Genomic DNA, 12555 nt, shown 5'->3' with positions numbered 1-12555 from the left:
TGAGTTTTTGTTTGAAAATATGCAATTATAAATAATGATTTCATGAACGTACCTTACAGTTAATATGGAAGAGATAAAACACTTAGCACTACAGTGTATGTCAGTAAATTTGAAACATTTCAGGATAGTGACTGAGAATAGCAACATATATTCCACAATGTCTCTTGTGACACTTGTTATATCTTTCGCTGTGAGAAGCAATTATTAGATTTAAAAAATAATGCGCCTTCTATCACCAAGTACATAACAAAGATATTATAGATCATGAAGTGATGTCTTGATACTCAATTCCGCAGTCTAGTTTTGACACATGTCTTCCAGTTTCACAAATCATAAAAATGAAATAACTATATATGTACTTACCTCATAGACTAGCTGTTCAATTGGTTCAGCTTGATGTGAAATGTGGACTCAATCATAAGCCAAATAGACACAAGAAATGTTGCTCAGCCCTCTCTGTTTTCTGAGATTAAGTGGCAACTGAAGTATTCAAAATTACTAAAGCAGCCTAATTCCATTCTAAACTAGATGGGTGTAAATCTTATCCCTTTTCAATAGGTTGTGCTTTATATAATCCAAAAAGCAAACAAATCAGAAAGCATAATAATGTTTTAATATATTTCATGCTGGGAAGGAAACAAAGAACAATTAAGTAGTTTGCCAGAGCAAACACAGTGCCTCATTCCGTGTCAATTGAGCATATAGTAAGTAAGTACTTGTGTTGTTGGAGCAAGCTAGATGGCTGATTCAAACTAAACTTACATATCATTTAAATATGTGGTATTCGTCCAAAACATAAAATTCATGTTAGGTTAACATTCACTTGAGGTTTTAAAATCACATCAAATAATTACAAAGAATGGTATGATTGTAGAATCATTAAGGTTTCAGGAGTTGTAATAATTTAGGTTAAATATAGAACAGATATATTGATGAAAGTTAATTATGACGAAGAGCCAGATAACGACACTTGGGTCGATTTGTGCGAGGTCATAATTTTGATGAAATGTTTTGAATATTGTTACTAGACGGCACGTCTGAACCCCTGATTCATGGATCGGGTATTGTGTCCAACAATGGGTTTCTGCATTCGGTTTTTCATATTATTTTCTCATAATAATAATTTGACAGCAATACACAACTAACGCTGCAAATGTAAAATGTTTTGATTGTGTGGTATATTACATGGTATATCCTTGATTTCACAATTTACAGTTAAAACTATGTACCGTTTTCAGATTTGTAAAATAGTCCTTTTACTATGCATCCAAGTTAAATTTTTGTTGTAATGTATGTCAGGGAAAGATGAGTAAATGAGTGCACTTTTTTCTCAAAACCATTTCTGAATGCCTTAATTTTGCCTGGAATTTATAATATAAATGTACACTTTTATAATAGTTTTCATAGAAATACAAGAACTATTTCTTGTTTGTAGGTCTATGGAAATGCAGGATCTAGCGAGCCCACACAGTCGTGTAAGTGGAAGCAGCGAATCTCCCAATGGTCCAAATTCCGACAACTCCTGTATCAATAGTAATTCCATGACACAAAATGGCACAGAAGGTAAGGGCTTGATTTTCTTAATTATGTGGTCTGGTATAAAGCAAACCTGGGTGTTACCCTGCATTCATTATTGTACTTGGTTTTTGCATTTTAAGCAAGGCCCATATAATATAAAATGCAATGATTTTTCCAAGTGATTTTGAAAATCTTGCTGTTTAACTTCCAAATGCCCCTATAAACAGGCTCTTGCAACCAGATGAAAAACATAATATAAAATATTATTCGGTAGGGAAATACAAGTTGTGTCAGAAATTATGGTTTATCAGAGAGTTTTAAAAGGGAAGTTGAAAGTGAGAATTTTACTGTGTTTATTAATAGAAAAAAGTTGCAACACTGAACAAGCAAAACGGATTGTTATTGCTTTCCAACGTTGCTCTTCCTTTGTTGCTTGGACCCATCCTGCCAAAAATTATTTTTGGGATTTTTAAAAGTTCAATTGAAAAAGTATTTAACACATCCTGAAGCAATAATCTTATCACAAAAGTAGTTATCATTTTGATGAAATATGTAGCCACTTTATACAGGGAATGCCTGCTCACCAGCCGTAGAGAAACTAAATGATTCTCAGTGATGCCAAGATAAAGTTGGGAGATGATCGCAGAACTGTAGTTAAGAAAATAGAATGCGCGATGCTTGCATTAAATAAAACTCTCTATTGCTCCTCGCTTGTCATCTTATTAGTTTTAATTTTCATTTTCAAGTGTCACAATACAATTGCTACAAAAATATATTGAACTACATCTGTATACAAACTGCATCTTTAAAGGAATATTCAATTATTTTTATACTGTTTAGAAATAAGTAAACATGCTAAACCTGTTGCTACTCTGCATCTTCCTTGGAGCAGATAAACCAGTTCACAATAACATCCAGTATTATAGCCACAAGCATCTTGATAGGGGAGAGATCTATGTTAAGTAGTGGTTTTGCTGTAATGATATCAAATAACTTTCTTGAGATCATAGTGCATTACAAATGTGCCATACTTCACCAGTTGAAGGGTACAGAACCAATTCCACCACAGAACTGATTTTCCAAAATCTATGACCCTGCTCAGGTGAGGTGCTGAGCAGAATCTATGGCAAGTTAGTTCTAGCCACACATGTCCTAGTAGCTAGCCATAGTGTCACTGGTAGAATTTAGGAGCAAATTGTGCACCTGCTCTTTTGGCCATGGGTTTAGCATGGCCTAAGCGTTCTGGCAAGATGATTAAGGAATTTGTTAAGCAACCTAAAGTTTTCATGTTCAAAATTTCAGAAAACTGATAAGGTGCAGATCACCCTCTTTATGCTCATTGTATCAAAATGAGGGGAAAAAAGACTAAGACAGGCTCTGAGATTGTGATACAAGATTAACCTGTGTCTGTTTGTTGTGAAGCAAACAGTACAAACCCATGCTGCTTGCTGAATTAAATGACAGTAGTGTGTAGCCCAGCGCTAACTATCCAGCTAAGTATCTGCGCACTTCAGCAGGGGCATGTGAGACTTGCACCACTTAAAGATAACCTGCATGACTTAAAGTCAGTTTGCACTTCTTGGTGCATTATGGCTGCAGCAGGACTGGTACTGTTTGTGAGTCTCTGAGCAGAAAAAAGACTGTGAATCGGATCAAAAAGACAGAGTGTGTGCTTCAAGGTTCTTTGATGCTGCACTGGAGGCTTTGGTGCAGAAGGTGAGCATAACAAAATAGGTCCTCTATCCACTGGGGGCCAGGAGGCTCTGCAGAGGGGCAATGAGAAGGTAGTGAAATCAGATAGCCACCTCTGTCAAAGCAAACAGTCTAGCTCCAAGGACCTGAATGCAGTGTAAAAGATGTTTTATGACCTTGCACAAGTGGTTACGGTGAGTGAGGACATTTTCAAATGCCATATCCTTACCAATGAACCACCAGTCTCTCATTCTGCTCCACTCACCAGCTCTCTTTACTCATTTAATGAAATGAAATGAAAATCGCTTATTGTCACGAGTAGGCTTCAATGAAGCTACTGTGAAAAGCCCCTAGTCGCCACATTCCGGCGCCTGTCCGAGGAGGCTGGTACGGGAATCGAACCGTGCTGCTGGCCTGCTTGGTCTGCTTTAAAAGCCAGCGATTTAGCCTTGTGAGCTAAACCAGCCCGACATTTACCCACATTCTGTATCAGGCATGGCAGATACCTGATAATCATGGCTTCACCTCACGCACTGCTGCAGGCCTACACCCATATCTCTCAAACTTGTGCACAGTATCTGTTCAGCCATGGCAGGCACATCACCCCCACACATTGCAACACTCAATGGGCAGGATTTTATACACCCTTTCACCTGTCTTTCCCCGAGGTGACCTCTGGACCCGAGGGTCGGCTTTTGATTGGGTAGGAGGGCCCCACTGTTTCTCCCCATCCCCCAGATTAAGTCAGGGGTGGAAAGATCTGTGGGTGGCCTTCCTGTCTGGATATCAATTGAGATACTTAAATGAGTCATGAATGTTTGTTTGATCTGCAGAACCACTGCCACTCGCCTGGGGCAACACCTCAATAATCCTAGTATTGTGAGACCCTTTGAGCACTTACAGCCATGGTGGTAGCAGTGTGCATGGCACCAAGCTTGACCGCACAGCACAAAACATAGATCTCAAGATCTTGGTCACTATAGAACTCGGGCGTTGGATGACGTCTGCTATCAGCCATCAGACGCTGCATTACAACTGGGCCTGTAAGTGCTGTCATGGGTTTGTGCACCACTTCCAAGTTGGAAAGGATGGGCTCCAAGCTCTGCATAATGCCCTCTGCCAAATTAGAGCTGAATGTCTCCATGTTCCTTGACATTGACATCAACCTATGTGGCATTGTGGGCTATGCACGAAGCATTTCTGTGTGCAAGCCCATCAGCCTTTTCCTGTACTTCACCCCCTTGAAATCTCATTTGAGTCCTCTGCAGTGACACCTGCCTGTGACCTTACCCTCCTGCAAGCATCCTTTCCTCCCAGCCTGGCTACACTTGATTTGTGTCTGGTGACTCTGCATGAACAGATTCACCTTCTCCACTATCATCCAAAATCTGAGCAGTTTAACTTCCTGAGCTGGTATCTCAGGAGCATCAGATCATCAGATGTCCACACTTCTTTGTTCTGTTAATTGTCAGGCTGTACTGACTTATCAGAAACTAATCTTGGGCGTCTGAAAGCATAAATGCTCATGTGAAAAGTTGGGGTGAGAAAAGGGCTGGGTGAACTGCAAGAGGGGCATGGTTACACCTTTGACAGCCTGTACTTCATATAAGGTTCAGTGATGGGGGTGCGTTGGACATGAGAAGATGCATAAGGAAAGAGCAGACTGTTATACTGGATAGTTTTAGCGATACCCTTTGCAATGGGCTCATTTTCTGCCATGCCATATTTCGGAACACTGTCTCGTACATGGAACTGCAGACACGCAACTGCAAACCTCCATTCCAGGTGTGTACTTGCATAAAATGAAATGTACAGGGAATGTACTCATGGGCAAAATTCAATGCCCCCTTGCTGGCAAGTTTAGAGGCAGAAGGGGTTTTTATCAAGGCAGGAGATTGCAGGGTGGGGACTCCGCTGCCTACCCACTTCCACCTTATACGCCTGGGGTGGGAAAGTTCATGGACAGAACTTCCCATCCGACACTAATTGGAACCGTTAAGTGGGCAATTATTACTTACTTAAAGTCCCCATCATGCCACTGCTAGTATTCAACCATAGCATGTGTGAGACTCGCTGCAGGGAGCCCAATTCAAGAGAAGTGGCATAAGGTGTTGAGGGGACATGAGGAAGAATGTTTTTATGCAGAGGGTAGTGGGAGTCTGTAATTCACTACCCGATGTTGGTGGTGGAGGCAGAGACCCTAAACTCTTTTGAAAAGTATCTGGATCTGCATCTTAAGTGCTGTAAGCCACAGGACCGGGTGCAGAGAGGTGGAATTAGAAAGGGCACCTGGGCTGGCATGGACAAAGAACAAAGAACAAAACAGCACAGGAACAGGCCCTTCAGCCCACCAAGCCTGTACCGGTCGAATAACCTCCTTCTGTGCTGTAACGTTTCTCTGGTTCTGTGGAGGTGACGCAGGACTCCTGTCAGTACTTCAGCTGGTAGGCAAGACCCCGATCACAAACATCAAATTCCACTCGTGATTTTCTGACATGCACTTCTGCAGGGTGAAGCTCCAAACAGGAACACATATTTGTAAATTTTGCACTATTGCAAATGAAAAAATGTACAACGGAATTTTTAATATATAATGGTTTTGCATTGGAGGACATGATTTTATGAAAATGTCAACGTGGAAACCTCTATGAACTTTATTCAGTTTAAAACAGATAAACAACATTAAAAAAAAAACATTCTTACCATCTCAATGAGAAAAATAATGCATGGACGAGAAAAAGCCACTAGGTCAGATCAGTTTACTCCTTCTGTAGGCATTTCCTGAATGATTACATTTTTTGAACTAATGTTCTTCAGAATTGAAAGGTTGATGTCTTGCCTCATTCTTCTTCACTAAACTATGAGAAACTCAATTTAGCTGATCCATAAAATCCCAATGTTATCATTTGTCATTTTACTCTGCCGTAATACCTCTTTCACCAAAAGATATTCCCGGTTTAAGGTCGAAACTTCTTTACATCTTTTACTGGTGGTATTGTATATCAGTGCACAAGGGTACATTTTATCAGGTGTGAGAGATTGTTCCTGCTAATTTTCTTGTCCCCGATTCAATATTTATGAATATATAACCTATATGAGAGACAGTAAATGTGGTTTTACAGCAAAATTGAAATATCATTCAAGACTAAGTCACATAATCAAAAATAAATCAGTGGTTTACTACAAAGTTACCAGGTGACAGTTGAATCAATACTGAAGAGTTTTTTGCAGGAAATAAAATTAGATTTAGAGTATAAGATAATTGATGAATATAACAATAAAACTCATGAGAATGAGCACACTCTGTTTTTGAGGTGTAATCTTGTGTTTCCCTCATGTACAATAGAATTATGAAGCTTTAGCTGAACAATTCTATAGATTATGAGAGAGTTCAAACTCTCGTAATAGTTTCTTTATCGTAAAAGCCAGTATTGGCCCAGATTTTATTGTCATAATGATGGCAAAACTATCAGCATTCAACATCTTTGATTTGATTTGATTTATTGTCACATGTCCAAAGATGTGCGGGTTAGGTGGATTGGCCATGCTAAGGGGGGGGGGGTTGTTGGGTTACGGGTATAGGGTGAATACGTGGGTTTGAGTAGGGTGATCATGGCTCAGCACAACATTGAGGGCCGAAGGGCCTGTTCTGTGCTGTACTGTTCTATGTACTATTCTATCTATGTACCAAAGTACAGGGAAAAGTATTTTTCTGCGGCCAAGGGAAAGTACACAGTACATACATTGTAGACTATGTACGTACTGTACACATTGCAGCTGTGAACCTGAAAACAACTTCCGGCTTTCTCACCTGCGGTTAAACACTAAGGACGGGATTCTCCGGTATCTGTCGGGGCGGGCCATACCGGCGCCAAGGACTGCGTGAACCACTCCGGCATCGGGAAGCCCAGAAGGTGCGGAATCCTCCACACCTTCGGGGGCTAGGCCGGCGTTGGAATGGTTGGCGCCACGCCAAACGGTGCCGAAGGACCTCGCCGGCTGGCATGCGTTGGCACACGCGTCGGAGCGCCAGCGTGTTCCCAGAACCGGCCGGCGCGGAGGGAAAGAGTGCCCCCATGGCACAGGCCCTCCCGCAGATCGGAGATCCACCCGAGGACTCTGTAAGCCGCCCTCAGAGCCAGGTCCCGCCAGTACGGACCTGGTCTGATCCACGCCGGCGGAACCGGCTGAAAACGGGCGACCGCTCGGCCCATCGGGGACTGGAGAATCGCTTGGGGGGGGGGGGGGGGGGGCACTGCCAACAGCCCCTGACCGGTGCAACGTGAACACCGTCCCGGCCAAAAATCCGGCGCCGGAGAATTCGGCAGCCGGTGTTGGTGAGGTGGGGCAGGATTCACGCCGCCTCCTGCGATTCTCCGACCTGTGGGGGTCAGAGAATCCCCCCCCCCCCCCCCCCCCCCCGCAAAATCCAGGATTTCTTTCTGTGATTCTCTGCTGCTCCACATGGTGTGCATTTGAAGTCTCCACAGATGGAAATCATTCAAATTCACATGAATTGATGTGAGCTTCCATTTTTACATTGTAAAAACTCATGAAGTTCCAACTGGATCTCTATTAAGTTCATAATTACTGCCTTCTGGTCTTGAAAAACAAATTTTAATTTGTTGGCTGTCAAATTTCTCCATTTGATTTTAAAAATCCATAGATTTTATACATAAAAATTATTTTTAGATTTATTTAAGATTTGTTTATGATGGTCGGAATTCTCCGGCCGTTGGGATTCTTTTTTCCCCACCGGCAGCGAACCTCCGCCCGCCTGCAGGTTTCCCGACGGCATGGGAAAAATGGGAAACGGAGAATCCCACCTGATATTTCAGTTTCGACCTTAATCCCACGTGCATATACCAATCTCATTTCACTCTCTGAAAATATTTTAAGAAATGAAGGCTTTCCATTTAATTCCTGGTTTGCTGCCTGTAAGAATTTGTCAGTATGATTGAGAGCTTAGCTTGCTCGATTACATCATTGCTATTGAATGCTGGAGATCTTCTCTAATGCCAGAATCAAATTAACATGTGGAATAATACCTATGCCACTGAGATCACTAGATCTTTGTGGACAGCTTTATTCGAGGGAGTGGCAATGCCATCACTTCTGACTGTAAAATAGAGATCATGAAGTTTTAATTTTCTGCAGTGAACCTCATTTCATCTCACCCTCAGTTCAGCTAATGAGTGTGTGCCATGGAACAAAATGTAATGTGACTTTAATAGAAGGTCACCTCTTCCATTTGAGAAGGTTTACTCGGTGCTGAGCTAATAAAAATCTGTCTATCATGCAATCAAATGTCACTTCACATCCCGATTGATCAGGAGTTATATAACGTATTATGCATAACGCTTAGACAAAGGAGAATACTCCTTTTGTGAGAAAAAATATAATACAATAAGACTATCGGCCCTTACAATATTTCGGCAAGAGTACTAAGGATTTGTTCTCCAGAACTTGCCATGTGCCTAGCCAAGCTGTTCTAGTACAGCTACAATACTGGCATCTACCTGGCAATGTGGAAAATTGGACAAGTATGTCCCGTACACAAAAGCATGACAAACCCAGCCTGGCCAATTATTGCCCCAGCAACCCACTCTCGATCACCAGAAAAATGATGGAAGGAGTTGTGAATAGTGCTATCATGTGGCATTTGTTTGGCAATAACTTGTTCACTGATGCTCAGTTTGATTTTCACCATGGCCACTAAGCTCCTGATCTCATTGTTACGTTCTGGCGCTTGGCCGGTTGGAATAACTGCACTAGAAAACGTCTAGTTCATGACGTGAACTAACGTGGGTTAGATAACTATAAGAAAACTACTCACTATTATAAATTATTTAAGAGCTTCTACAAAGGTGACAATCCATTATGACGACTATCTCCAGACTCGCTGAGGTACCAGTGTCACGTGGTTGTTCTGCACTGCCACCTGCTGGTTGGAGGTCATATCTGTCACTATATACTTGATTGCTTATGCATATCATCACACACATTGCAGCCTTTGTTCAACATGAACAAAATTCCAAAGGTGAGGTGAAAGTGACTGCACTTGACATCAAGGTAGCATTTCTTCAATTATGGCATCAAGCAGCCCACGAAAAACTGGTGTCAATGGGAATCAGCGGGAAACTTTCCAAAGGTTGCAGTCATACCAAGCACAAAAAAAGATTGTTGTGGTTGTTGGAAGTTGGTCATCTCACTGCAGGAGTTCCTCAGGGTAGTGTCCCAGGCTGAACTTTTCTCAGTTGCTTCTTCAATGAACCTTCCTTCCATCATAAGGTCAGAAGTGGGGATGTTTGCTGGTGACTGCACAATGTTCAGCAGCATTTGCAACTCCTCAGATGCTGAAGCAGTCCATTTGAAATGCAGCATGTGCACGCTTGGGCTGGCAAATGGCAAGTAACAATTGCACCACACAAGTGCCTGGCATTTACCAAGAGAGGATCTAACCATCGCCCCTTGAAATTCAATGGGAGTACCATTGCTGAAATCCCTCACTATCAATATCCTGGGGGTTACCATTGGCCAGAAACTGAGCTGGACTAACCATATTAATACTGTGGCAACCAGATCAGGTCAAAGGCTAGGAATCCTGCAGTGAGAAACTCACCTCCTGACCCTCCAAAGCCTGTCTACCACCTACACCATCTACACGGCACAAGTCATGAGTGTGGTGAAATACTCTCCACTTGCCTGTATGATAGCAGCTCCAACAACACTCAAGAAACTCAACACCATTCAGGACTTAGCAGCCTGCTTGATTGCACCCCCTTCCACAAACATTCAATCCTTCCACCACCTACGAACAGTGACAGCCGTGTGCACCATCTCCAAGATGCATTGCAGGAACTCACCAAATTCCTTAGGCAGCACTTTCCAAATACACGACCACTACCATCTCGAAGGATAAAAGTAGTAGATACCTGGGTACATCATCATCCGGAGGTTCCCCATGCAAGTCACTCACCACCCTGATTGGAAATATATTGCCGTTCCTTCACTGTCGCTGTAAAACCCTGGAACTCCCTCCCGAACAGCACTATGGGTGTACCTACACTACATGGACTTCAGAAGTTGAAGAAGGCAGCTCACCACCATGTTCTCAAGGGCAATTAGGAATGGGTCATATATGCTAGCCTAGCCAGTGACACTCGCATCTCAAGAATTAATAAAAAGAAGAGAATAGAGAATTTTGTTGTTTCCAAAGAAATATTAATTTATCTTAGTCTACGCTTTGTTTACATGCCCTCAGAATTGAAGTCTTGATTTGTACAGTGGAGAGTAATTGCTGTTTTTGGTAATGAGCATTTGTACAAGGAATGCAAAAAAATAGCAACATATTTTCATGTTGAATAGAAAGCAGGAACTTACAGCCTAGTCAAGACAGTAAATGTAATCAAATTTTACATTGCATTTTCATTTTTATCAAATAAAAGTTATTTGTATTGCTGTTCCCCCCATCATTTTTATGCTTTGTCTATATTGTTGCTTTTGATATCTCCTAATTTTGATTGTTTATTGTGAACTTAAACTATGTTTTAATTCTACTTTCTGTGTATCCATCAACCGTAGTTATTATATTGCACTATAAATGCATTCCCAACTGTTGTCCGTGCTCACAAATATTTCTGACTAAAGTTGGAAGCATTTTTTAAAAGCAATTTTATCGGTTATTCCATAATATTTTCTTACTGAACAGACACTTATTATCAGAATTCAGTGCTAAGTGAAATGAGATGTATAGAACAAAGTACATATTTTGACTTATGAAGGAACTATTGTGAGAGCTTCGTTCTTGAACTCTGTTATGGCTTTTAGAGCTATTTATCTGATGCTACATAATCCTGTCTCAAGATCCCAATTCTGAAATTTACTCTTAATTGCAACATCTGATGCTACATAATTCTATCTCAAGATTCTAATTCTGAAATCTAACTGATGTTACAGTTGCAGTTATTTAATTATTATTTTGCATTTTCCTCATTGAACGTAACTCTATTTCCTACATAACATTCTCCAATATTAATTTAAAGAAGACCTGATTACAAAAGTTGTAAAACACTGAATTCTCATTTCCAAAGTTTTGATTTTGAATCCTAGCGTTGATATTTCTATTTGGCTACAAAGCCGATTTCACTATTTTTCATCTGGGTTCATAGTTTCAAAGAATTCCATCTGAAGACAGGAAACAATATCAGGGGCAACCTATCCTATCCTGTAACACTCATCTCCTGCCTGCCAATTATTTTTAAACTCCTGAGAAGGTCAGTTCATTGTTTAAACTTTTTGTTTACAATTTCCCTTTAGGTGACAACATGACTATGCTCAGCACAGCCGACTGGTTGCTAGGTTCTAGTATACAGACCACTGCAGGTTTGTGTGGCTCTGGTAGAAATATCACAAAGTTTGATTAACTCTTTGATGTTATGTGCTGTGTTCTCTGAAATGCCCTTTAGGTATGGTTGTAGGCTGGCTGTGTTTCTGTAGGCTTGCATTATATTTATGTTCATGGAAAATGATGTTAAAATTGTAATCCTGGCAATACATTATGTTGCCTGTTAGCACTATAAAGATATATATGCTCTAAGCCTTTGTTTATGCATGTAGAATTATACCGTATCAATAACATTATCAAACTCTGGTAGGATAAGTGACAATTGATTCTATTTTGTGCTCCTAACAACCAAATTTAGAAAGCTTTTCTGACTAATAAGGTATTTACAAACTGTATACATTTAATCTAAGTTTAGTGTTTTGTGTTGCAGTCAAACATAACCTCTCGCGAAAACACTTACTTTTCGAAGTTCTAATTAAAAATACAATATTCACAATGCTATTTAGCACGGGAGCACACTGGTTAGCACTGTGGCTTCACAGCGCCAGGGTCCCAGGCTCGATTCCCGCTTGGATCACTGTCTGTGGGAGTGTGCATGTTCTTCCTGTATCTGCGTGGGTTTCTTCCGGGTGCTCCGGTTTCCTCCCACTAGTCCCGAAAGACGTGCTGTTTGGTGAATTGAACATTCTGAATTCTCCCTCTGTGTATCCAAACAGCCGCTGGAATGTGGTGACTAGGGGCTTTTCACAGTAACTTCATTGCAGTGTTAATGTAAGCCTTCTTGTGACAATAAAGATTATGATATTATTGTATTTACAAATTACCAATGGAGCCTTTTCTGTGTTTCAGCACAGCAGATAATAAAATAAAACGTGAAGTAACTTGTAGCATTTGAAGCACTTTTGATCTGCGTTAACTACCTTACTGCCCCCAACAATCTTTGTTTTGTGGTTACCATAACAACACAAGTGGAGATAATAAATTAGTCTCATTAAATA

General features: G+C 41.0%; 1 protein-coding gene across 5 annotated transcripts in view; it reads left to right on the top strand.

Annotated features, from left to right (window-relative positions):
• eya1 (EYA transcriptional coactivator and phosphatase 1) overlaps positions 1–12555 on the top strand; it is a 365193-nt gene that overhangs the window by 112340 nt on the left and 240298 nt on the right. For 4 of the 5 annotated variants that reach the window (XM_038809594.1, XM_038809593.1, XM_038809595.1 and 1 more), the window contains exons 3-4: positions 1436–1563; positions 11530–11595. In XM_038809594.1, coding sequence (XP_038665522.1) covers positions 1440–1563; positions 11530–11595 — 190 coding nt within the window. In that variant the 5' untranslated portion in view covers positions 1436–1439. Of the gene's footprint in view, positions 1–1435; positions 1564–11381; positions 11487–11529; positions 11596–12555 lie in introns of all 5 variants that reach the window. The other variant, XM_038809597.1, reaches the window with a different exon arrangement.

Source organism: Scyliorhinus canicula, chromosome 10 (assembly GCF_902713615.1).
Source record: "Scyliorhinus canicula chromosome 10, sScyCan1.1, whole genome shotgun sequence".
Lineage (NCBI taxonomy): Eukaryota > Metazoa > Chordata > Chondrichthyes > Carcharhiniformes > Scyliorhinidae > Scyliorhinus > Scyliorhinus canicula.
The sequence above is the reverse complement of the archived record's forward strand: the minus strand, read 5'-3'. Positions and strand labels throughout refer to the sequence as shown.